Source organism: Coregonus clupeaformis, unplaced genomic scaffold (genome assembly GCF_020615455.1).
Source record: "Coregonus clupeaformis isolate EN_2021a unplaced genomic scaffold, ASM2061545v1 scaf0987, whole genome shotgun sequence".
NCBI lineage: Eukaryota > Metazoa > Chordata > Actinopteri > Salmoniformes > Salmonidae > Coregonus > Coregonus clupeaformis.
In genome coordinates this window covers 10331-38046 of record NW_025534441.1, presented here as the reverse complement: position 1 = coordinate 38046, position 27716 = coordinate 10331, and the positions used below count along the sequence as shown (strand labels likewise).

At 48.1% G+C, this 27716-nt stretch overlaps 2 protein-coding genes and 1 pseudogene across 2 annotated transcripts; 1 reads left to right on the top strand and 2 right to left on the bottom strand.

Moving 5' to 3' along the window:
* Nucleotides 1–257: 257 nt before the first annotated feature.
* LOC121547786 lies at nt 258–27238 on the bottom strand (annotated as a pseudogene).
* Nucleotides 18704–20742, top strand: LOC121547797 (PCI domain-containing protein 2-like). The gene is made up of 6 exons (XM_041859216.2): nt 18704–18893; nt 18979–19221; nt 19352–19425; nt 19546–19671; nt 20276–20399; nt 20532–20742. The coding sequence occupies exons 1-6, from the start codon at nt 18852–18854 to the stop codon at nt 20619–20621; spliced, it is 699 nt and encodes a 232-aa protein (XP_041715150.2). The 5' UTR covers nt 18704–18851; the 3' UTR covers nt 20622–20742.
* Nucleotides 20672–22228, bottom strand: LOC121547792 (coagulation factor X-like). Its single transcript, XM_045217270.1, has 3 exons — nt 22136–22228; nt 21673–22046; nt 20672–21560 (listed from the first exon to the last, which is right to left on the bottom strand). Exons 2-3 carry the CDS (start codon nt 21701–21703, stop codon nt 20923–20925), a joined length of 669 nt encoding a protein of 222 aa, XP_045073205.1. The 5' UTR covers nt 21704–22046; nt 22136–22228; the 3' UTR covers nt 20672–20922.
* Nucleotides 27239–27716: the final 478 nt, after the last annotated feature.

The window sequence follows — 27716 nt, the reverse complement described above, 5'->3', positions numbered from 1 at the left end:
ATTCTGTATGGTATCAGGTCAAACATTCTGTATGGCATCAGGTCAAACATACCGTATGGCATCAGGTCAAACATACCGTATGGCATCAGGTCAAACATTCTGTATGGCATCAGGTCAAACATTCTGTATGGCATCAGGTCAAACATACCGTATGGCATCAGGTCAAACATTCTGTATGGCATCAGGTCAAACATTCTGTATGGCATCAGGTCAAACATTCTGTATGGCATGAGGTCAAACATTCTCTATGGCATCAGGTCATCTGAATCACCACTTGAGTCATGAAACTTACACTTTACATTAAGAGTCAAATGAAAAGAATAGCAGAGTGAAAAGATGTCTGTTTACAAAGCGATGAAACAGGACGATATGCTACACCAGTAGCATGATATACTGTAGCTTCCATCTAATATGAAAATCTTTATTGATGTGATGTGACAACACCTAGCATTAGAATCACTGTAGTGACGTTTGGTGTTGTGTGGTGACTGGTGACAAATCTAATGGGAGTTAGCCATATTCGCTACTCATATTCAATGGGAGGTGGTGGCACTAACTTCTCCGTAGCCTGCTGAATCTGAACCTCATCTAATGCCATCTCTAGCAGGAATGGCATCACCGGGGCACTGACTGAAGGCACCGGGGCACTGACTGGAGGAGCATTCATCACCTCCTCAGCCCAGTCCAGGTAGTTGGCTACGTTAGTGTAGACGCCATAGTAACCCTGTTTGGGGCAGCCCTTCCCCCAGGCCACCACGCCCATCAGGAAGTGGGTGGCCCCATAGTTAGTGACCAGGGGCTCCCATCGCGTTACCCCCTACAGGCCTCCTGGTTCCCCCACCAAGTAGCCGGCACACAGCATGTTCTGGGTGAAGTTGAAGCCGCTCTTGAGGGTGCACTCGGAGTTGGGCAGGATGGGTGTGGCTAGCCTGCGGAGGAAGGGCGAGGAGGGGGCTGGCTTGGTGCCGGGTTGGGGATCGTTGCCCCCGTTTGTGTGCCTCCCCCAGCCGCTGAGGGTGTGGAAGCGGACGGCCGCAAGCTCACTCTTGGCGAAGTGTTGCTGAGGCAGGCAGACGGGTACAGTGTTAGGGCCCAGAGTTACAGGCTCGCTCAGACGCAGCAGGGCAATGTCACTGTCACCTGTTGCCGGGTCGTACAGGTTGTAGGGTATGGCTCTGGCAACGGGGATCCTCTGCTCGGTGCCCTCGTCTAACTCAATGTTGTGTTCCCCTGGAAACAGTGTTGTTCATTAGGGCAATGTTTTCTTATGTGACATAGGGACACAAACAATGCACAATGTCCTCACTATATGTTTCTAGAAACTCTATGAAAGGCACACACCCACACCCACACCCACACCGTAACCTATCTGCGACCACCATTAGGTCCTTGTTGTCTCTATCCAGGACACAGTGGGCAGCAGTGATGACCCAGTCAGGATGAACTATGACCCCACCACACAGACTAGAGCCTTTATGCTTCAACAGGACCTGCAACCACCAGTCCCATCACAAAGACAAATTGGCCACTCTTATCCATCACATCTCATTGCACATAAACCAAAATAATACTGTGGAATTATATAATGCCTTATGGATGAGGTGGTAATAGATACTAACCAAGTTACACCCTTTGACTTGCATTCAAGGACAGTGGTTGTATGGGAATGACTGTAGTTAAGTTACTGTATCATAATGCCCTGTGTGGCTCAGTTGGTAGAGCATGGCGCCAGGGTTGTGGGATCGATTTCCATGGGGGACAAGCACAAGCAATGCACTCACTACTCTAAGTCACTCTGGATAAGAGTGTCTGCTAAATGACTAGAAGGGTAGTATTGGCTAATCAAATGTGAATGAGGTGGATGGAGCCGTTGTGCTCCACAGCCAGGTGTTGATGCGTTACCTGCCATGGACAGGCTCCTTTCGGACAGTGGTTCCCACCGACTATCCTGGCTTGTGCCTGGCCCATCTGAGCGTCCGAGCTTGGGATTTTACCACACGGATACTGAACTGATAATGGACAGACAGACATGTGAGCTGCTGTTTCTAAGTCTATTCATACATTAACATCATACACATGTTGGCTCCTTTTGGTATTGTAAATATTACAGTCTGTTTGTAAGAAACAGGGATTTCCAGTCTTTAACAAAACATCTGGGCTCATCTACGGTCAGTTACAGTTAGTACCTTGGGCGACACAATTTGTTCCATTCTCTCCCAGGGCGTAACCAGGAGCACAGGAACACTTGCGTCTTGGCCCAGAATCGTCACAGAAGTGCTCGCACTCCCCGTTAAGGTAGAGGCATTTCAGGGTGGCCTCAAATACTATGTTGGAAGATAGGGGAAAGGCAAGTAGGATAAGCAGAATGAGGTCAACGTATAATATCAGCTCATTAGCAAATGTGGGCAACACTTCACATTACAGTGCTCTTATTGCTGTGTAATTACAATCATCTATTGGTATAAAACTATTGTGAAAACCAGTGTTTTTTTATCCTGGTCCTGGGAACCCAAAGGGGTACACATTTTGGTCTTCGCCCTAGCACTGCACACCTGATTCCACTAATCAACTCATCATCTAACATTTGATTAGTGGAATCAGGTGTGCAGTGCTAGGGCAAAAAACGAAATGTGCACCCCTTTGGGTCCCCAGGACCAGGATTAAAAAACACTGGCGTAACCTATTAGTATAAAAATGGCAGCTAGGAATTCTCTTCCTACCTGTCTGACAGTATTTTCCTTCATAGCCTTCAGGACACTGACATGAGTAAGAGTTGTCCATGTTAACACAAGTTCCATTGTTTTTGCATGGGTTGACCAGGCAGGGGTCACGACCTTAGAGCGATCAATAGGGTAAAGGTTATGACATTTGCTATTTGACATGCTGGACATATCTTGTGCAAATAAATTAGGAATGTGATAACAGACATGGTAGCACCATATTGGATTTTAAACAACAATAACATTAGCATTTTATGAAAATGACTGAAAGCCCATTTGAAAGCAATACTCTATCATATCTTGTAGGCTGGTTGGAACTATTTGTGTACAGTCCACATGCAAAAATCCGACTTACCAGTGTATGTCAACCAAAAACTTTTCTATGGAAACAAACATACAAACATACATTGTCAGTTTTAAGAGTTATCTCTGGAATTCTCACATGTTCCTATGTATTGCTAAATATTTCATTAAGTGTAATTAAAATAGTCCTTCAATCAGAGTAATTGCAAATATTTTCCCAACTGAAATTACTACAAAATTGCACCGTTCGGCCGTCGTCCTCGAAAACTTCCCGAGCCTCTTCATAGTCACAAATTTCCTCGACACACTCACGCTCGAGGTTGCCCTGTTTCATCTCCTCCAAGTAGCCGCTGTTGGCGCGCCTGGATCTGTCAAGCACCACGTGCGCATCATCCCTCTCCAAGAACACTTCAGCATTAAATTGACAAGCCATAAAAGAAAGAAAACTGAAATTTGGCATCTCTTCATCTTAAAAAAAATGACTTTCTAATTTAACTAACTGTAATGCTAGATTCAAAAGATATGTTTGTGAAACAAACTTACCAGCGGCAGAAATGACAGTTGAAATGGACCAAAGTCCGCAAAATGTTTTCAGCAGCATCGTGTCGGACATGAATCACCCAAAACTGAAGAGATTTGAGGTACATTGCCAGCTTTTAAAACGTTGCCTGCTCATATGACTCCCATTCACTCCAACATCTCACTACCACTGCTCTAGAAACAGTTGCCACAGCTGGGTGATGGTGACCGGAGCTGAACCAGAGGATTAGGCCTATGTCTTATACTACATGGCCAAAAGGATGTGGACGCACCTTCAAATTAGTGGATTCGGCTATTTCAGCCACACCAGTTGCTGACAGGTGTATAAAATCGAGCACACAGCCATGCAATCTCCATAGACAAAAACATTGGCAGTAGAATGGCCCATTCTGAAGAGCTCAGTGATTTATAAGGTGGCACCATCATAGGATGCCACCTTTCCAACAAGTCAGTTCTTCAAATTTCTGCTCTGCTAGAGCTGACCTGGTCAACTGTAAGTGCTGTTATTGTGTAGTGGAAACTTCTAGGAGCAAAAACGGCTCAGCCGGGAGCTGGTAGGCCACACAAGCTCACAGAACATAACCACGAGTGCTGAAGCGCATAGCGCTTAAACATTTTCTGTCCTCGGCTGCAACACTCGCTACCGAGTTCCAAACGGACTCTGGAAGCAACATCAGCACAATAACTGTTAGTCGGGAGCTTCATGAAATGGGCGAGCAGACGCACAAAAGCCTAAGATCACCATGCACAATGCCAACCGTTGGCTGGAGTGATGTAAAGCTTGCCGCCATTGAACTCTGGAGCAGTGGAAATGCGTTCTCTGGAGTGATGAATCACGCTTCACCATCTGGCAGTCCGATGGACGAATCTGGGTTTGGCAGATGCCAGGAGAACGCTACCTGCCCCAATGCATAGTGCCACCTGTAAAGTTAGGTGCCAACTGTAAAGTTTGGTGGAGGAGGAATAATGGTATGGGGCTGTTTTTCATGGTTCGGAATAGGCCCCTTAGTTCCAGTGAAGGGAAATCTTAACGCTACAACATACATTGACATTCTAGACAATTCTGTGCTTCCAACTTTGTGGCAATAGTTTTTGAATGAGATGTTCGACGAGCAGCTGTCCAAATACTTTTGGCCATGCAGTTTATCTGTTTGAACACTATATTTACCTGTTATAATGCATTTCACTATACTTTGCAATATCATAATCGTTCACATTTTAAGTGGAACTCTGAACGTCTCAGTCTCATTCATTAGAACTGAACAAACAGTGTATGTGATTTCATGATATGCATCATTGAATGATGTAGCTATGGCCTATCGCTTGTTTGGAGGGTCCAAAAGTACCTCCAGTGTAAATAGACCAACTGATGCACAACAGGAGAAAGTAGCTAGGCTACAAAGGATTCAACCAACTTTATAGAATTGCTTGCTTGCTTCAATGCCTGTCCTAGTCCATGGGCCAGCGGGAAAAAAAAATCCACTTTGGGGTGGCAAAGGTTTGATAGTATTAAATTGTTCCCCACAAGCCCCTGATCAAATTAATATATGATAGCCTCTCTCCCAAAAAGTAGCTTTCTATGTTTTCCACACCTTTAGATATCTTGTTGTATGGGAGTTTAAGCAATAGAATGTTCGCAGGCTGATAAAGGAATGTTGAGACAAGTTGGAATGTTCACATGGTCATTGAAAATGACTATATGAAACAATAATGGAACATTCTATTGAGTGGATCTCATCTTAAAAACCACGGGATTTGGTTAATGTTTGCCATTTGATCTAATAATTTACCTAGACTGGCTCATCATTGAAACAACAATGTTACAAATAGCAGATCTACATATTTGTTTTAGGGAAATTGGTCAAACTGGGAGTCCAAGAGATCTATGTCCAAGAGATCTAAATCTGGTAGCATATTGGTTTTATTGTTGCCACCTGTAATAGTCTGTTGTATAGCAATACTCAGCATGCTAAAATTAAAGGTGTGATCTGCCATTTGTTGAGTTGTTCCAGCAAGTTAACATGAAGATTTATGTAAACACAAATTATCTCAAAAAATTAACACCGGTGATTATAATCTCTTCTGTCACTGACCATCATGATTTTGAAATTATGCTCTCTAACCTTACAAGTTATTTCATGAAATATGTTACCTAATCATTTTGTAGCCATTAGTTCAGTTGCTAGCTGAAAAATGTAATAGAAATGATGCAATTGGTGATTAGTAAAAATCCAGCCTTTAAGCAATTGGTTTGCTGATGCCCTCAACAACCCTCAGTAGCCATTAACCAATACATATTTCAGATGGCCTTATACTACAATATCATTTTTCACCATAAATAGTGTAACTAGACACTATCTATAAAGGCTTTAATACTTAACCAGCCTCATCATCAGGCAGTTTGTTAGAATGTTATGTTGGAATGTCAGGATTCAAGACTTAGATTTGACATTTAACAATATGGCATAATATTGTAAATCATTATAATCACTACAAACCAGTGAAAGAACCCTTTAGGAATTGTATAAATCCATTTTTAATTGTTTGAAAATAAAATACAGAAATTAGGGATGTAAATGATAACCAGAACCAATTATATGAATAGTGTTTTTTGCACATTTTTGGAACAATTTTGCTAATATTTTACAAAGATTATTCATTTTGCAACCCTGCCTAATTTGGTTGTGTTATCAGCATAACTATAATATATTTGTTATTATGATTAGGCATATTACACCTGTCAATGACAGACCAATCCAATTAAAACCAATTGGAGCTGATTGGCAGCCATTTGGGTAAATGTGTACACTATGCTAAATCACTAATAGCTAGGCATCATTGTTTAGAATTTTACTAGCTTTATGTAAAGTTCGGTGGTGCACTTGTAAAGGACGTCACGCTGCTTGCTTAGTGAGTACCACATCCTCCCGATTCGGCCCACACCTGGTGTGAACTTTGGACCTCTGCCCAGCACACTCGACCGCCCTCCTAAAGCGTCTTACCAGTCAGCCCCACCTGAAAAGCTAGCTATTTGATGGCTCTTGTGAGGACACTTCAGGCTGAGGAGTATGTTTCACACATCCCCATGTGCTACACACTCATTATGAAGGCATTTTGCCAAAAAGGGTTGCCTGTACCTCTTTGCTGGACGTAATACATTTGTGTGGGATATCATTTAGGGTTCAATATACAGGGAAGGTTTCACATCACATTTCTTCATTTTAACACAATTTACATAATCGTATTGCATTTCATATCAACATTTTCTAAGTGTTTTAACGTAATATATTTGAAACGCCTACAACACTCAGCAATTCCGACAGCTTTTTTGTCATATTTTTACCACTATTCTGGTCATATTTACCTAAATACATATAACTGACATACTTGGGCCATCATTTTGAGGTGTCCTCATTGTAACACACATTTTAAGCCATTATTGCAATTATTTATTCAGTTATGTCCATGCAAAATCAATGCAGTTCCTCCCCATTGAAATTAATGGCTGCCATTTTGAAAATAGGCTGCTGGGACTGATTATAGACCAAATCTATGATGACTCTATATAGCTAAACAACTGCCCCAATTGGTCTCCCTTGTTCTGTGTGAATTTAGTTATAATCTAGGGTATCATCTATGGTACCATGTGATAACAGATCACATCCCAGTACTGTCCATTCTGGCTTGATATACCCCAAAATGCATACATGTAGGACCTTTGACCCCCAAGGTGGGCCCCCCAAAAAACGTCATTACCATTCTTATTGTTTCAACCCTTAATGTGTTGTATCATGAAGTTAATAACTTATCAAATTGCCTTAGTTTGAGGAGATTGTTCCCTGATAATACAAAATTACATTTCATACCCTCAATCCTGTTGGCCCAACTAACCACATAGGGGTCATAACATATAATGCAGTGATAGCCACATTTAGCTACCTCCGATATGTGGCTATCATACTAAAATGTAACCCAAAGATATGGACCTTAATGAAAATCATCATTTAATTTTGCCACCCCAAAGCGGACAAATATGTACATTTTGGCCTGCTAGCCAATGGACTATCCCTTTCTTATAACACACAAAAATGTAGACTAGTACATTTCCAAACTGTTCTGTCATGGTTTCTCTGCGGTTCCTCCTTGACTTTCTACGTCATTCTTGAGGGCCTTCCAATCTCACAAAGAGGAGAACTGGTAAGGATAAGCATGCCAAAAAATATCAATTTGGCCTTAATGTTTTTCTATTCTACATATACACGTCTGTGGGATAACTGCTCTATATGTGCTGTTTAGGGCCTTGCAAGTGATGTTCGCTGTTACGCTGGACTTACGGATATTTGCCAATAATGTAAGTGAACATAAACAGTTGTGCTCTAGAATGCTTCTGATCCAGTGATGGATAAGTCATGTCCTATAGGAGGGGTTTGATGATTGTAGTGTTTATTGTCCAGGCGGAGCAGCAGCTCCCGAGGAAGGGAAAAGGCAAGCTGGGAGACATGCTGGAGAAAGCTGCTGAACAACTGATGGGCTGTTTCAGAGTGTGTGTGTCACACCCTGGCTCTGGGACTCTATATGTTGAGCCAGGGTGTGTTCATTCTATGTGTTAGATTTCTATGTTGGTAGTTCTAGTTATGTTTATTTCTATGTTGGCTAGAGTGACTCCCAATCAGAGGCAACGAGTGTCAGCTGTCGTTGGTTGTCTCTGATTGGGAGCCATATTTATACTGTCTATTTTCCCTTTGTGTTTGTGGGTTCTTGTTCCAGTTGGTCATTGTTACCTAGGACGTTACGAGTCGTTTGTTGTTTTGTTGATTGTTGTTTCTATTATCACTAAAGATAATAAAGTTAACCATGTTCGTTCATCACGCTGCGCCTTGGTCTATTCAATATGACGATCGTGACAGAAGAACCCACCATACAAGGACCAAGCAGCGTGTCCAGGAGCAGGCAGCCTGGACGTGGGAGCAGATTCTGGACGGGCAGGGGTCCTGGACCTGGGAAGAAATCCTGGCCGGGATGGATCGCCGGCCATGGAGTGAGACTGTAGAGAGGCGACGGAGAGAGGAGCAACGGCGTGATCAGGGTCGTCGTCGGACGGTCGAGAGGCAACCCCAAATAATTTTTAGGGGGGGGCACACGGCATGGGCGGCTGGGCAGCAGGAGGCTGCCACAGGGCGATTTGGAGAGGAGGCCACCGGGTTAGGGGGGCCAGAAGGCAGGTTGGCGGAGCCTGGATGGAGAGCGGAACCAACTTCCCGTACTCAGGCATGGCAGCATGGGACGGGGCAGGTTCCGCGGTATGCGGAGCGGCGTACTGTGCCACGAGTGGTCCGGCATAGTCCTGTACGTCCTGTGCGAGCACCCCGCACGTGTCGTGCGAAGGGGGGTATGCAGCCAGGACGGAGTGTGCCGGCTCAACGCTCGTGGTCTCCAATGCCTCTCCGCGGTCCCGGATATCCTGCTCCAGTGTCACGTGCTGTTATGCCAGTACGGGTACACCGCCCTGTACGTCCTGTGCGGATGCCTCACACAGAGTGTGTGAGGGTAGGCATTCAGCCAGGACCGGGTTGTGGCCGCTCTTCACTCCAGGTCTCCTATCCGTCTCCACAGCCCGGTTCGGCCTGTCCCTGGTCCACGCACCAAGCCTACGGTGTGTGTCGCCAGCCCAGTCCGGCCTGTCCCTGCTCCACGCACCAAGCCTACGGTGTGCGTCGCCAGCCCGGCCCGGCCTGGTCCTGCCACTCGCACCAAGTCTACGGTGCGCGTCGCCAGCCCGGCCCGGCCTGTTCCTGCCACTCGCACCAAGTCTACGGTGCGCGTCGCCAGCCCGGCCCGGCATGTTCCTGCCACTCGCACCAAGTCTACGGTGCGCGTCGCCAGCCCGGCCCGGCCTGTTCCTGCCACTCGCACCAAGTCTACGGTGCGGGTCGCCAGCCCGGCCCAGCCTGTTCCTGCCACTCGCACCAAGTCTACGGTGCTGGCTCGCCAGCCCGGCCCGGCCTGTTCCTGCCACTCGCACCAAGTATATGGTGCGCGTCGCCAGCCCGGCCCGGCCTGTTCCTGCCACTCGCACCAAGTCTACGGTGCACGTCGCCAGCCCGACCCGGCCTGTTCCTGCCACTCGCACTAAGCCAGGGGTGCGAGACGTCAGCCTGGTAAGGCCCGTTCCTCCTCCACGCACCAAGCCAGGGGTGCGAGTCGTCAGCCTGGTAAGGCCCGTCCCTCCTCCACGCACCAGGCCAGGGGTGCGAGTCGTCAGCCTGGTAAGGCCCGTTCCTCCTCCACGCACTAAGCCCGGGGTGCGCGTCGTCAGTCCAGCACAACCCGTGCCTGGGTCACCGGTGCCTGGGAAGGTACCGGTCAACTGCTCCACTACGGAGCTGAAGCTAACCGCCCCTGCTACGTCCAGTTCAGCTCCAGCCAGCGGGGCCAGACTGGACCAGGGGCGCTATGGGGGGTTTATTGGAGGGTGGTGGTCAAGGCCGGAGCCAGAACCGCCGCCGAGGAGGTATGCCCGCCCAGCCCTCCCCTGTTTTGCTCTAGTTGAGGCGCGGTCGCAGTCGGCGCCTTTAGGGGGGGGTACTGTCACACCCTGGCTCTGGGACTCTATATGTTGAGCCAGGGTGTGTTCATTCTATGTGTTAGATTTCTATGTTGGTAGTTCTAGTTGTGTTTATTTCTATGTTGGCTAGAGTGACTCCCAATCAGAGGCAACGAGTGTCAGCTGTCGTTGGTTGTCTCTGATTGGGAGCCATATTTATACTGTCTATTTTCCCTTTGTGTTTGTGGGTTCTTGTTCCAGTTGGTCATTGTTACCTAGGACGTTACGAGTCGTTTGTTGTTTTGTTGATTGTTGTTTCTATTATCACTAAAGATAATAAAGTTAACCATGTTCGTTCATCACGCTGCGCCTTGGTCTATTCAATACGACGATCGTGACAGTGTGCCAGCGACAAGTGAGTCTCACAGGACATGGACACTATTGACAGCATATTAAACTATATATCTCACAGCATTGGACACTATTGACAGCATATTAAACTATATATCTCACAGCATTGGACACTATTGACAGCATATTAAACTATATATCTTATAGCATTGGACACTATTGACAGCATATTAAACTATATATCTTATAGCATTGAACACTATTGACAGCATATTAAACTATATATCTCACAGCATTGGACACTATTGACAGCATATTAAACTATATATCTTACAGCATTGAACACTATTGACAGCATATTCAACTATATATCTTCTAGCATTGAACACTATTGACAGCATATTAAACTATATATCTCACAGCATTGAACACCATTGACAGCATATTAAACTATATATCTCACAGCATTGGACACTATTGACAGCATATTAAACTATATATCTCACAGCATTGGACACTATTGACAGCATATTGAACTATATATCTCACAGCATTGGACACTATTGACAGCATATTAAACTATATATCTCACAGCATTGAACACTATTGACAGCATATTAAACTATATATCTCACAGCATTGGACACTATTGACAGCATATTAAACTATATATCTCACAGCATTGAACACTATTGACAGCATATTAAACTATATATCTCACAGCATTGGACACTATTGACAGCATATTAAACTATATATCTTATAGCATTGGACACTATTGACAGCATATTAAACTATATATCTTATAGCATTGGACACTATTGACAGCATATTAAACTATATATCTCACAGCATTGGACAATATTGACAGCATATTAAACTATATATATTACGGCATTGAACACTATTGACAGCGTATTAAACTATATATCTTACGGCATTGGACACTATTGACAGCATATTAAACTATATATCTCACAGCATTGAACACTATTGACAGCATATTAAACTATATATCTCACAGCATTGGACACTCTTGACAGCATATTAAACTATATATCTTACAGCATTGGACACTATTGACAGCATATTAAACTATATATCTCACAGCATTGGACACCATTGACAGCATATTAAACTATATATCTCACAGCATTGGACACTATTGACAGCATATTAAACTATATATCTTACAGCATTGGACACTATTGACAGCATATTAAACTATATATCTCACAGCATTGGACACCATTGACAGCATATTCAACTATATATTTCACAGCATTGAACACTATTGACAGCATATTAAACTATATATCTCACAGCATTGAACACTATTGACAGCATATTAAACTATATATCTCACAGCATTGGACACCATTGACAGCATATTAAACTATATATCTTACAGCATTGGACACTATTGACAGCATATTAAACTATATATCTTATAGCATTGGACACTATTGACAGCATATTAAACTGTATATCTCACAGCATTGGACACTATTGACAGCATATTAAACTATATATCTTACGGCATTGAACACTATTGACAGCATATTAAACTATATATCTTACGGCATTGGACACCATTGACAGCATATTAAACTATATATCTTATAGCATTGGACACTATTGACAGCATATTAAACTATATATCTCACAGCATTGGACACTATTGACAGCATATTAAACTATATATCTCACAGCATTGGACACTATTGACAGCATATTAAACTATATATCTCACAGCATTGGACACTATTGACAGCATATTGAACTATATATCTCACAGCATTGGACACTATTGACAGCATATTAAACTATATATCTCACAGCATTGAACACTATTGACAGCATATTAAACTATATATCTCACAGCATTGGACACTATTGACAGCATATTAAACTATATATCTCACAGCATTGAACACTATTGACAGCATATTAAACTATATATCTCACAGCATTGGACACTATTGACAGCATATTAAACTATATATCTTATAGCATTGGACACTATTGACAGCATATTAAACTATATATCTTATAGCATTGGACACTATTGACAGCATATTAAACTATATATCTCACAGCATTGGACAATATTGACAGCATATTAAACTATATATATTACGGCATTGAACACTATTGACAGCGTATTAAACTATATATCTTACGGCATTGGACACTATTGACAGCATATTAAACTATATATATCACAGCATTGAACACTATTGACAGCATATTAAACTATATATCTCACAGCATTGGACACTCTTGACAGCATATTTGTAACGATCCCGGCTGTCTGAGTCGGGTCCTGTCTGGTGACTAGTGTTCCTGGTCGTAATCTCCAGTTTCCCGAGGGTTCGGGAACGCTCCGGGGAGCGCTCTGGTTTCCGCACCTGCTTCCCATCAGCAATCTGCACACCTGGGCCTAATCATCACCCTTCTTAGGCTCTGGCCCAACATCCAGTTCCTGCCGGATCGTTAGCCATGAACAGTAGGTGTATCTGTGTATCAGTTCAGAGTATCTAGCGTGAGTTTTGTTATTTTGTACTTTGTTGAGTTTTGTGTCCTTACCTCCGTTTTTGTTCCACCTGCAGTCACCGTCCGGAACCTTCACCCCCACCTCTGCCTGATGGTCGGCGGCTGCCGAGCCATCACTGGACCTATACTCGCACCCCCAACTACTCATCCACGCCGCCCGCTCTGTCCCTGGATTATTCTGCACCTTTTGTTGTATCCGAATAAACCCTCACTTTCGTTCAACTCTCCTTGTCCTGGTCTGCTTCTGGGTTCTGGCTGAGGGAACTGTGACAGAACGATCCGGCCAATTATGAACCCAGCGGACCTGGACTCAGTTCGCCATGCCATTACCCAGCAGGAGAAGATGTTGGGCCATCTAGCACGTACTACAGGGAGATCGCGTTGTCAGTTCGGAACCTATCTACCGGCCTGATGGAGGTCCAGAACCAACGCCAGTGTCCGGTGGAGGATCCACTACCGGTTTCACCCATCTCGCCTGCCGCTTCTGAAGTTGTGTCCCTCCGTGAGCCCAAGGTTCCGGCGCCGGATAAATATGAGGGGGAGCTGGGGAGGATGCCGTTCCTTCCTTATGCAGTGTGGATTAGTGTTCGATCTACAGCCCTACTCTTATGCCACAGACAAGGCTAGGGATAGCCTTTGTGATTGAGTTGCTGCGTGGTCGGCGCTGGAGTGGGCTTCAGCCGTTTGGGAACACAGGATCCCTGCATGGCTTCATACCAGGGGGTTCACGGCCGAGATGAGGAAGCTCTTCGACCATTCCCGTCCGAGGGAGGGGCGCAGCTAGGCGCCTGTTTTCTCTTCACCAAGGAACTCGCATGCGTGGCCGACTTCGTGATCGAGTTCAAGACGTTGGCTGTGGAGAGTGGGTGGAACGAGGAGTCTTTGCAAGCGGCCTTTTACCAGGGTCTGTCGGAGCAGCAAGGATGAGTTGATCTCCTATCCGGAGCCTAGTGACCTGGACAGCTTGGTAGCCTTGTCTATTCGGGTGGATAATCGAGTCCGAGAGCGAAGGAGGGAGAAGCAATGGGGTCCGTCCAATCGATCAGCTTCTCAGTTCCCAGTCGGGTCGGGTGGTGGACCAGAACACGTCGATCATTCTCCACCACAAAGGAGTAGTGGAGAGGACCTCTCTCCCGATTCTGAACCCATGCAAGTGGGGGCGCGCCGGGTTAACCAAGGAGGAGCGTCAACATGGACGTGGGACCAACTGCTGCCTCTACTGTGGTCGCTCGGGACATTACATCTCCACTTGCTCCCTGCGGTCGTCAAACTGCCCGGCTCGCTAAAGTTGGGAGGACTTTTAGCTTGAGCCAGTTTCAACCTCTCAGTACCTCTGTCAGACCCCGCTTCCCGGCTACCCTTGTGAACAGGAATCAGAGCTTAGCGCTTAACGCTTTTATCGATTCAGGTGCCGATGGAAGCTTTCTTGATGCCGAGTTGGTGGAACAGCTGGGGCTTTCCAAGGAGCAATTGCGGAAGCCATTGAAGCGACCACTCTGAGCGGCAGTAGTCTGGCACGTATCACGATGAGGACTGAACCGGTTAAGATCCGGTTGTCAGGAATCATTCTGAGATGATTTCATTTTTTCATTCTGCCGTCTTCCCATGTTCCTCTGGTCCTTGGATACCCCTGGCTGAAGGGAACACAATCCCACGTTCGATTGGGTGACGGGCAAGGTAACGAGATTGGAGCCTGGATTGTCATGCTAACTGTCTCAAGACTGCCTGCCCCCATTCGGTTCCCAGTCAGGTGATTGAGGCTAAACCTCCAGATTTGTCCCTGGTTCCCGAGACATATCACGATTTGGGGGAAGTTTTCAGTAAGCAGAAGGCTCTGTCACTCCCTCCCCACCCGACCATATGATTGTGCCATCAACCTGGTCCCTGGAGCTGTCTACCCCAAGGGAAGGTTATACAGTATCTCCCGACCTGAACGTGAGGCGTTGGAGACCTACATCAAGAGTCCCTAGCTGCTGGTCTCGGTTCGTCCCTCGTCATCACCCCTGGGGCAGGATTCTTCTTTGTGGGTAAGAAGGATGGCTCTCTTCGACCATGTATTGATTATCGGGGGTTGAATGACATCACGGTCAAGAACAAGTATCCCCTGCCCTTGATGAGTTCTGCCTTCGACTCCTTACAGGGTGCTGCGGTGTTCACCAAGTTAGACCTCGCAATGCGTATCACCTGGTCCGGATCAGAGGGGGACGAGTGGTTGGCGGGTTTCAATACACCCGATGGGGCACTCGAGTATCAGGTGATGCCGTTTGGACTGACCAATGCTCCGCTGTATTCCAGAGTATGGTGAACGGCGTCCTGAGAGATATGATCGGTCTCTTCGTGTTTGTTTACCTGGATGACATTCTGATCTTCTCGAAGGAACCTTCCGACCCGTCCAGCATGTCCGGCAGGTTCTGCAGCGATTATTGGAGAATCGCCTGTTCGTGAAGGCCGAGAAGTGCGAGTTTCACGCCCACACGACATCCTTTCTCGGGTACATCATCTCCAGGGGTGAGATTAGGGATGGACCAGGAGAAGGTTAGAGCGGTTCTGGAATGGGCCCAGCCCGGTGCGAGATTGCAGCTCCAGAGATTTTTGGGGTTTGCGAATTTCTACCGCAGATTCATCCGGGATTACAGCCGTGTGGCCGCTCCATTAACTGCCTTGACTTCCAGCATCAGGACCTTCAAGTGGAATCCGGAGGCGGATCGACGTTTCTGGATTTGAAGAGGCGATTCACCAACGCACCGATTCTCTCTCAACCGGACACGGCCCGTCAGTTCAGTCGTTGAAGTGGGCCGCGTCTGATGTGGGAGTTGGCGCCATCCTGTCGCAGCGATGCTCCACGGACAGTAAACTCCATCCCTGCGCCTACTACTCTCGTCGCCTTTCACCTGCGGAGAGGAATTACGATGTGGGTAACCGGGAGCTTCTCGCGGTGAAACTTGCCTTGGAGGGTGGCGCCACTGGTTGGAGGGCGGAGCAACCGTTTATTGTCTGGACTGACCACAAGAATCTTGCTTACGTGCAATCGGCTAACGTCTCAACTCCCGTCAGGCCAGGTGGCGTTGTTTTTCGGAACGATTCAAGTTTGTCCTGGCGTTCCGACCTGGATCTACGGCAGGCGGACGCCTTGTCCCGGATGTTCTCCAAGACGGAGGAGAGTGGGTCCAAGACCGAGACAATTCTCCCCCGGAACTGCGTCGTGGGAGCGTTATGTGGAAGATTGAGGGGAGGGTGCTGGCGGCCCTTCGGACTCAGCCCGGTCCCGGTGCAGTCCACCCGGTCGGTTGTTTGTGCCTGAGTCGGTTCGTCCTGCTGTTCTCAAATGGTATCCCACGCCAGTAAGATGGCTTGTCACCCTGGCGTGGCTCGGACAATGGCGTTTCTTCGCAGACGTTTTTGGTGGCCTGCCATGGCCGGGATACTCGGGGTTTTGTTGCTGCCTGTCCAGTGTGTGCGCAGAATAAGAGTACCAATCGCCCCAGCTCTGGACTACTTCACCCCCTTCCTATTCCCGGGCGTCCATGGTCGCATCTGGCCCTGGACTTCGTCACGGGGTTGCCCGATTCTGAGACCGGTCGTTCTGACTACTCGTGGACAGGTTCAGCAAGTTCGCCCCACTTTGTGCCTATTGCCAAGCTTCCCTCTGCCTCGGAGACGTCCGAGATCCTGGTTAGGGGAGGTTTTCAGGGTCCCCGGTTTTGCCCAGTATATCGTTTCCACCGTGGCCCTCAGTTTACCTCTGCTGTCTGGAAGTCCTTCTGTTCGGCCATTGGAGCTACAGTCAGTCTCACATCTGGTTTTCACCCCCAATCCAATGGTCAGGCGGAAGAGCCAACCAGAAGATGAATCCACGCTACGCTGTCTGGTCTCTTCCAACCCCACCTCCTGGGCCTCTCAGTTGCCTTGGGTTGAGTATGCCCACAATACTCTCCTACATCTGCCACTGGGATGTCTCCCTTCCAGTGCCTGTATGGCTACCAACCTCCCCTGTTCCCTTCTCGGAGAAGGGCTCTCAGTGCCTTCTGTTCAGGCCCATATTCGTCGTTGCCACCGGACCTGGCATCGGGCCAGAAGGCCTCCTTAGGGTTCCTATCGCTCCGCGAATCGTCGCGGATCCCGCTCCCACCTATACCGTCGGAGATGGGGTTTGGTTGGCCACCCGGGATCTTCCGTTACGGACTGAGTCTAGGAATTGTTACCGAAGTTCATTGGTCCGTTTGTGGTGGAGAAGGTGATCAATCCAGTGGCAGTTCGAGCTCAAACTACCGAGGGCGCTCAGAGTCCATCCCACCTTTCATGTCTCCTGCCTCAAGCCTGTCTTCCTCAGTCCTCTGTTGCCTCCTCCGCCTCCTCCTCCTCCTCCTCGGATGATTGGAGGTGGTCCTGCCTACGGTGCGTCGCGTTATGATTCCAGACGGCGGGGCCGGGGTTTCCAGTATCTCGTGGACTGGGAGGGTATGGTCCTGAAGAGAGGGTTGATTCGCGGCGACGGGTCCTAGATCCGGATCTCATCAGGACTTCTTCCCCTCCATCCTGGCGCTCCGGGAGTCCACCCGGTGGCGTTCGTCGGTTTATCCGCTGTCTGAGTCTCCTTCTTACTGTGTTCCTGTCGTAATCTCAGTTTCCGAGGGTTCGGACGCTCGGGCGCTCTGGTTTCCGCACCTGCTTCCCATCAGCAATCTGCACACCTGGGCCTAATCATCCCCTTCTTGGCTCTGGCCCAACATCCAGTTCCTGCCGGATCGTTAGCCATGAACAGTAGGTGTATCTGTGTATCAGTTCAGATATCTAGCGTGAGTTTTGTTATTTTTGTACTTTGTTGAGTTTTTGTGTCCTTACCTCCGTTTTTGTTCCACCTGCATCACCGTCCGAACCTTCACCCCCACCTCTGCCTGATGGTCCGGCTGCCCGAGCCATCACTGACCTATACTGCACCCCCAACTACTCATCCACGCCGCCCGCTCTGTCCCTGGATTATTCTGCACCTTTTGTTGTATCCGAATAAACCCTCACTTTCGTTCAACTCTCCTTGTCCTGGTCTGCTTCTGGGTTCTGGCTGAGGGAACTGTGACAATATTAAACTATATATCTTACAGCATTGGACACTATTGACAGCATATTAAACTATATATCTCACAGCATTGGACACCATTGACAGCATATTAAACTATATATCTCACAGCATTGGACACTATTGACAGCAAATTAAACTATATATCTTACAGCATTGGACACTATTGACAGCATATTAAACTATATATCTCACAGCATTGGACACCATTGACAGCATATTAAACTATATATTTCACAGCATTGAACACTATTGACAGCATATTAAACTATATATCTCACAGCATTGAACACTATTGACAGCATATTAAACTATATATCTTATAGCATTGGACACTATTGACAGCATATTAAACTATATATCTCACAGCATTGGACACTATTGACAGCATATTAAACTATATATCTCACAGCATTGGACACTATTGACAGCATATTAAACTATATATCTCACAGCATTGGACACTATTGACAGCATATTAAACTATACATCTTATAGCATTGGACACTATTGACAGCATATTAAACTATATATCTTACAGCATTGGACACTATTGACAGCATATTAAACTATATATCTCACAGCATTGGACACTATTGACAGCATATTAAACTATATATCTCACAGCATTGGACACCATTGACAGCATATTAAACTATATATCTCACAGCCTTTACTGTAGCAACCATAGCCCCTTACCCATTATGTCTTGACTGTTATCGTTTACAGTCGGGCTGGTATTGACGACTCCAAGAAGTGGGGGATGTTGTTTCTCATCAATCAGCTCTTCAAGATATACTTCAAGGTAAGGCAGTAGTGTGAATAGGGCCTACTTCGTGTGTGTGTATGTGTGTACATCTCTGTGTGTCTAAATGGTTCTGTGTGTCCAGATCAACAAGCTACACCTGTGTAAGCCACTGATCCGGGCCATCGACAGCTCCAACCTGAAGGATGATTACAGTATGGCCCAGAGAGTCACCTACAAATACTACGTAGGCCGTAAGGCCATGTTCGACAGCGACTACAAACCAGCCGAGGAGTACCTGTCCTTCTCCTTCCAGCACTGCCACCGCTCCAGCCAGAGGAACAAACGCATGATCCTCATCTACCTACTGCCTGTCAAGATGTTGCTGGTGAGACAGAGCTTTACTGAGAGAGCCTTAACATGTGCTCATCTAGCCACACACGTCTCAATTCAAATCAAATTCAAAAAGCTTGATTGTCAATCAGAGACTGAGACTGGTGTTGCTCATGTTGTTTCAGGGTCACATGCCTAATCACCAGCTGCTCAGGAAGTATGACCTCATGCAGTTTGCCGACGTCACGAAAGCTGTGAGGTGAGTCACCACCCTCCCACTCCTCGCCATCTCTCTCTCTACTTCCTCCTCTCTTTTTCTATCATTCATCTCTCTCTCTGTCTGTCTGTCTCTCTGTCTGTCTGTCTGTCTGTGTAACAGTGAGGGCAACCTGCTGCTGCTGAACGAGGCCTTGGCCAAGCACGAGACCTTCTTCATCCGCTGTGGCATCTTCCTCATCCTCGAGAAGCTCAAGATCATCACCTACCGGAACCTCTTCAAGAAAGTGTGAGTCTTGTACAATTTTCACACTACTGAGCCAAGTCCAGCTGTACTGGGCTGGCCTGGTTACACATCCATCATAGTTGCTGGAACCGCACTGAAAGGTCAGTGTGAAAATAAATGATCTGAGCCAGCACAGTACGATTCAGGTTCAGCCCTATAGTGTGAATCTGCATTAGTGGAGTAGGAATTGGTGTGTGTGTGTTAACCTAAGAGCGATTTTGACTCTTTGTTAACATGTTTGTGGTATGAACTTCATGTGTGTTAACCTAAGAGCGATATTGACTCTTTGTTAACATGTTTGTGGTATGAACTTCATGTGTGTTAACCTAAGAGCGATATTGACTCTTTGTTAACATGTTTGTGGTATGAACTTCATGTGTGTTAACCTAAGAGCGATATTGACTCTTTGTTAACATGTTTGTGGTATGAACTTCATGTGTGTTAACCTAAGAGCGATATTGATTCTTTGTTAACATGTTTGTGGTATGACCTTCATGTGTGTTAACCTAAGAGCGATATTGACTCTTTGTTAACGTGTTTGTGGTATGAACTTAATGTGTGTTAACCTAAGAGCGATATTGACTCTTTGTTAACATGTTTGTGTAAGGTACCAGCTGCTGAAGACTCACCAGTTACCCCTAGATGCCTTCCTGGTAGCTCTAAAAATGATGCAGGTGGAAGAGGTGGACATTGACGAGGTGCAGTGTATCCTGGCCAACCTAATCTGTGAGGTGAGATACCACCACTAACACACACACACACACTGACCTTTTTCTCTGACCATACTAAGCGCTACACCTGATATTTCAGAAAGTCGTAAGACATGAAGCAGCAGATTACCTCCCTTCTTGTTCCTCTTCTAGGGTCACATCAAGGGCTACATCTCTCACCAGCACCAGAAACTGGTCGTCAGCAAGGCCAATCCATTCCCCCTGCTTTCATCATCTTCCTAATCTACGTATCCCAGAATCCCCTTCACCCAGAAAATGTTCCCAGAAATATATTTCCTTATTATTTAGGTTGCATTTTATTTTGTCATATTTTGTGATTTTGGAATAAAAGTGATTGTTTGTACTCCTTGTACAATATTTTTGTTTATAAAGGAAGTGTGGGAGATTAATAATTGTATATAATTATAGTACACGTTACAATATAACTACACTCATTTACATTGTTAACCTTGCAGAAACAACTTCAATCTTGAACGCAGCCCTGTTGGCTTTAAGTCCAGTGCAGGTAGGGATCAGGCTAACCCTAGGTTGGGGTTACCCCATAAGGTCCAGGTGGATCTTGGGTAATTTGTGGTGTCATCCTCACCTCTGTCATGTCCAGGTGCTGCTGGATCCAGTGCAAGTAGCGAGACAGCTTTGTGAACACCAGGGTTTGTCCACAGTCATGTGATGTGGGTGGTGAAAGGAGCAGGCCTGTGAGGAACGCTGTATGCCTCTCCACAGTCACAACGGGGGTCCCGGACAAGAGGCTGCGGTTCCTCGTTAGTCCTGGTTTGAGGTCTGTCTCATTAAACCTAGTCAACTCAGTCCGACAGAAGCACTTTTGGCGACCCATACAGAACATCTTGTTACTGAGCAGCTGGGAGAAGTTCACCTGGTTTTGACAGCCCTCCACATGCAGGTAGGAGAGAACAGGGTGGCCGTGGGATTCCCCCCGGAGTTTGTCCGGACCCCTGGCCACCCCCTCCCTTCCTGGACTCATCAACACATTCTCACAGAAATCCTTAGTGGGCAGGCACAGGTGGGAGACAGAGGGGCCGAAGGGGAAGGGCTCATTTAGTCTCACCAAGGCCAGGTCGTCCTCCAGACTGCCCCTCTTGTGGCGGTTGTGAATGTACAGTTGGGTCGATAGAGGGATCCTCACACTATTATTTGAGGCACCTTAGGGGATGAAGGAAACTGTTAGATTTCAGAAAGATTTGAATCTGCCTGAGCTGGAGGTTTATACACTAACCATATCAAACCTCAGTGTTTTGATCGCTGTGGGACTCACCTGTATGCATGCTGTGGAGTTTCTTTCCCATGTACAGGCAGCTAGCTGATGTCAGGACTGCATGACGCCCTAGGATCACCCCGCTACACAGCTCCGCACCAGCATCATCCACAAACACCACCTGCCAATCACAAAGCCACAGGTTAAAAGGGGAAGTTCAATATTTCACAACTTAATGTTCCTCACCTTGAAAGTAGTCTATAGGCCAGGAGAAACTGTAATCCATGGTCCCAAACTTCCCCTTTAACTCACCTTGCTCTACGTTGTGCTGGTAGGGGAGGGACTTACTTGCCACGGACAGCGGTTGTGTGGACAGACGTGATAGGCTATGTTTATTTGGTTTGTTGGCTGGAGTCTTCCACAGGGGTGCTTAACTAAGGAAACAGAGACGTCTCTATATAAAGTGTGTGTGAGAGCGGGAGTGTTGCAGATGTCTAATTCAAAAGAATAGGTAGACGTTAACCTGCAGGTATGCAGCTCCTCTTATCTGTGACACTCTGGCTCTATGGACTTTTATTTTGAGCCAGGGTTGTTCATTTCACTTGGGTGTATTTCTATGTTGGTTAGTCTAGGTTGTTTTTTCTATGTTTGGTCAATGACTCCCAATCGGAGGTAACGAGTGTCAGCTGTCGGCTCGTTATCTCTGATTGGGAGCCATATTTAAACTGTTGTGTTTCACTGTGTGTTTGTGGGTTTTTGTTCCATGTTTCTGTCAGTGTTACAGAGGACTTCACTATCGTCATTTGTTTGTTGTTTTTTCGTGGTTGCTTTAATAAATAAAGTCATCATGTTCACTCCACGCGCTGCGTATTGGTCCGCTTCTTCAGATGATCGTGACAGAAAAACCCACCCCCAAAGGACCAAGCGGCGTGTCAAGCGGCAACAGTATCCACCTGTAAAGGATTCATGGACATGGGAGGAGATACTGGCTGGAGAGGGTCCTTGGGCACAACCGGGAGAATATCGCCGCCCTCGTGAAGAGCTGGAGGCAGCCAAAGCCGAGAGGAGGTGGTATGAGGAGGCAGCACGGAGGCGAGGCTGGAAGCCCGTGGACGAGAGGCAACCCCAAGAAATTTTTGGGGGGGGGCACATGACTTGGGCGGCTGGGCAGCAGGAGGCTGCCACAGGTAGACGTGGAGAGAAGGCTACCGAGTACGGGAGCCATTGGCGAGTAGAGGGAGGGAAGTTGTTGTGGCACGGCGTGAGAGGCTGAAGTGTGTTACCAGTCCGGTCCGGCCCGTTCCTGAGCCCCGGTTAAGGCCAGTGGTGTGTGTTCCCAGTACGGACCGGCCTGTGTCTACTCCACGCGTCAAGCCCACGGTATGCGTCGCCAGCCCAGCCCGGCCTGTTCCTGCGCCACGTCACGAAGCCTACGGTGTGCGTCGCCAGCCCAGCCCGGCCTGTCCCTGCGCCACGTAGGAAGCCTACGGTGTGCGTCGCCAGCCCAGCCCGGCCTGTTCCTGCGCCACGTCACGAAGCCTACGGTGTGCGTCGCCAGCCCAGCCCGGCCTGTCCCTGCGTCACGTCACGGAGCCTACGGTGTGCGTCGCCAGCCCGGCCCGGCCTGTTCCTGCCACTCGCACCAAACCAGGGGTGCGAGTCGCCAGCCTGGTCCAGCCCGTTCCGGCTATTCGCACCAAGCCTCCTGTGTGTCCCCAGAGTCCTGTGCGTCCTGTTGCTGCTCTCCGCACTAGGCTTAATGTGAGTCCCCAGGGTCCAGCATGCCCTGTTCCGGCTCTCCGCACTAGCCCTTATGTGCGTTCCCAGGGTCCAGCATGCCCTGTTGCTTCTCCCCGCACTAGCCCTGAGATGCGTGTCCTCAGCCCGGTACCTCCAGTTCCGGCACCACGCATCAGGCCTACGGTGCGTCCCCAGGGCCAAGCATGCCCTGTTGCTGCTTCCCGCACTAGCCCTGAGATGCGTGTCCTCAGCCCGGTACCTCCAGTTCCGGCACCACGCATCAGGCCTACGGTGCGTCCCCAGGGCCAAGCATGCCCTGTTGCTTCTCCCCGCACTAGCCCTGAGATGCGTGTCCTCAGCCCGGTACCTCCAGTTCCGGCACCACGCACCAGGCCTACGGTGCGCCTCAGACGGCCAGAGTCTGCCGTCTGCCTAAGGGGGCCTGAACTGTCCGTCTGCCCAACGCCGTCTGAACTGCCCGTCTGCCCAACGGCGCCTGAACTGTCCGTCTGCCCAACGCCGTCTGAACTGCCCGTCTGCCCAACGGCGCCTGAACTGCCCGTCTGCCCAACGCCGTCTGAACTGTCCGTCTGCCCAACGCCGTCTGAACTGCCCGTCTGTACTGAGCCTGCAAAGCCGCCCGTCTGCCATGAGCCTTCAGAGCCGTCCGCCAGACCGGAGCCGCTAGAGCTCTCCGCCGGACAGGATCAGCCAGAGCCTTCCGCCAGACAGGATCAGCCAGAGCCTTCCGCCAGACAGGATCAGCCAGAGCCTTCCGCCAGACAGGAGCCAGAGCCGTCCGCCAGACAGGATCAGCCAGAGCCTTCCGCCAGACAGGATCAGCCAGAGCCTTCCGCCAGACAGGATCAGCCAGAGCCTTCCGCCAGCCAGGATCCGCCAGAGCCGTCCAGCCGGGATCCGCCAGCCAGCCAGGATCCGCCAGAGCCAGCCAGCCAGGATCCGCCATTTAGTCCGGTACTGCCCCTTAGCCCGGTGCTGTCCCTTATCCTGGTGCTGCCCCTTATCCTGGTGCTGTCCCTTATCCTGGTGCTGCCCCTTAGTCTGGTGCTGCCCCTTAGTCCGGTGCTGCCCCTTAGTCCGGTGCTGCCCCTGAGTCCGGTACTGCCCCTTAGCCCGGTGCTGCCCCTTAGTCCGGTGCTGCCCCTGAGTCCGGTGCTGCCTCTTAGTCCAGTGCTGCCCCTTAATCCTGTGGGGTTTAGTTGGGGGGTGGTCATTTGGAGGAGGCTACGTAAGCAGGTAGTGACTATGGTGGGGTGGGGACCGCGACCAGTGCCAGAGCCGCCACCATGGACAGACGCCCACCCAGACCCCCCCCTAGACGGTATGCTGGTGCGCCCGGAATTCGCACCTTTAGGGGGGGGTACTGTGACACTCTGGCTCTATGGACTTTTATTTTGAGCCAGGGTTGTTCATTTCACTTGGGTGTATTTCTATGTTGGTTAGTCTAGGTTGTTTTTTCTATGTTTGGTCAATGACTCCCAATCGGAGGTAACGAGTGTCAGCTGTCGGCTCGTTATCTCTGATTGGGAGCCATATTTAAACTGTTGTGTTTCACTGTGTGTTTGTGGGTTTTTGTTCCATGTTTCTGTCAGTGTTACAGAGGACTTCACTATCGTCATTTGTTTGTTGTTTTTTCGTGGTTGCTTTAATAAATAAAGTCATCATGTTCACTCCACGCGCTGCGTATTGGTCCGCTTCTTCAGACGATCGTGACATTATCACTGTGAATCTTGTACCCCGTGGTGCAGGAGCACTGGTATGCTTCAAACTTGGGACTGCAGAAGTGGTCACAGGAAAAGGGCCCCTTGGTGGGGCACTGAGATTTATCTGTTGTGACACACAAACATATCTCTTAGCCTACTCACACAACTATGAACACACGCATGCACGCACACACACTCATAAAGAGTTCTAAGGTAGGTGTTCTGTTGACCTATTTCACAGTTCTTCCCATGGTACAGGTCTGTGCAGCTACAGGTGTAACCTCCAACGCCGTCCTTGCAGCTGCCGCCATGGAGACAGGGATTGGGTTTGCACTGGTCCCCATCTGGGGAGGAGGAGGAAGAAGAAGAGGGGGAGGAAAGGATTCAATATCTGGACTCGGGAGAAAACCCAACACCCCTCTGCTGCGATTCAAAAGAACGAGACTTACCGACATAGACATTCCAGAAAGTGTCCTATTGAGGTATAACAGAGAGAGAGAGACAATGGACACAGGGTTTAAATCAGAAAACTACTGCATTAGTTATGGATAAGGGGATAGCCTATGTTGTCAGATCAGTGCAGTTGAAGGAAAGGAATACATTTTAGACTATTGAGATGCACCCTATAGGCCTAAACTGCTCACAGTTTTGGGTGTGTCTTCAAAGTACTCCCTGGCCTCCTCGTAGTTGCAGGACTCCTCATAACACTCCCTCTCCAGGTTCCCCTGAAGCATCTCCTCCAAGAAGAACGCGTTCGCTCGCTTCGATCGTAGGAAGACCGTGCTGGCGTGCGCAGGGGGTCTGAACACTGAGGGTCAGGGAAGAGGAGGAGGATGGAGAGGAGGAGAGGAGGAGAGGGGAAGGAGGAGGGGTAGGAGGAGGAGGAGGTGGATGAAGAGGAGGAGGAGGTGAATGAAGAGGAGGAGGAGGAGGTGGATGAAGAGGAGGAGGAGGTGAATGAAGAGGAGAGGAGGGAGGGGGGGAGGGGAAGGAGGAGGGGTAGGAGGAGGAGGAGGAGGAGGTGGATGAAGAGGAGGAGGAGGAGGAGGTGAATGAAGGGGAGGAGGAGGAGGAGGAGGAGGTGGATGAAAAGGAGGAGGGGTAGGAGGAGGAGGAGGTGGATGAAGAGGAGGAGAGGAGGAGCAGAAGGAGGAGGAGGTGGGAGGAGAGGAGGAGCATGAGGAGGAGGGGAAGGAGGCGGGGTAGGAGGAAGAGGGGGAGGTGGATGAAGAGGAGGAGAGGAGGAGCATGATGGAGGAGGGGAAGGAGGCGGGGTAGGAGGAGGAGGGGGAGGTGGATGAAGGAGAGGAGAGGAGGGGAAGGAGGGGGAGGAGGAGGAGGTGGATGGAGAGGATGAGGTGGATGAAGAGGAGGAGAGGAGGAGCATGCAGAGGAGGGGAAGGAGAAGGAGGAGGAGGAAGACATAGGGAACAACAACAACTGAAAGTGAGACAAACCAGAAGTGACTCAGTATTTTTTTTTTAACTTCCAGGTTGAGGAGAATATTGCAAATGGTGGAAAATAATACATAGAGCAATGGGATTATGGTGAAGATGATTCACTTTAAGTGGTCCCATCACTGAGTTCATGCCACTGAATTAAATACAGAACAGTTTGTTTCCTGTATACCAGTGGAGGCTGCTGAGGGGACAACGGCTCATAATAATGGCTGGAATGGAGTCAATGGAATTGTATCAAAAACATGGTTTTCATGGGTTTGATACCATTTCATTCACTCCATTCCATCCATTACGCTCCATTCCAGCCATTATTATGAGCCATTCTCCCCTCAGCAGCCTCCACTGCTGTATACCCAACACCATGCTAACCATAGCGGTAGACTGGAAAACCATGCTAGCAAAGTCATTGTCAGCCTGAACGTATGATTAACTAAATGTTGGTCCTGTAGCTTTCACAGTGCAGCGGCTTACCTCTCCCATAGCTGTGGACCAGGAGGACACTGCTCAGAAGAGAGAGAGACAGAAACCACCATCGCCTCCACGAGCCCATTATAATACACATCCACACAGTGCCCACAAGCCTCTCTGCCTGTGCCAAGATCCTGTCTGCAGCCCTGTCTATCTCTCTCTCTCTTGCGCTCTCTCACTCCCTTTCTGTCTGACACACACATCCACGCTGCCAGGTTAACATTGCCAGGTAAACCCCCCACCCGCTTGCCAGCCGAAATGTCCGTTTTTAGTCATTGCTGTATACGCCAACAAAGTTGTGCTTATGTCGTGAATTTCTCCAGGATAGTGTCATTTATGTGGACCTCCCTGTCACCTGACGTAGTTAATGTAGCTGGTGCCAGCTCTAGACATTTTAAAGATGGTACCTCATTAGTAATTGTATGTAATGTAATAGCTACCAAATATGCTACTAATATGCTAATATGTTATGAAGATAAATTGAGATGAAACGTTCTGAATACTCAGTAAAACTCATTGTATCACATTAGGGCTTCACAAACACAACGTCCCACAGATGGACTCTAGTCTGTACACACAATAGAGCAAACAGAGAACCCACCTATCCGTGTGTGCTCGGTACTTACACCAGCAGTGATTCAAGTCACTGGTGACCTTTGAACCCTGCTGTTTTTCTGATGCGATCGATTCAGTTTGTACTTTTAAAAAACTG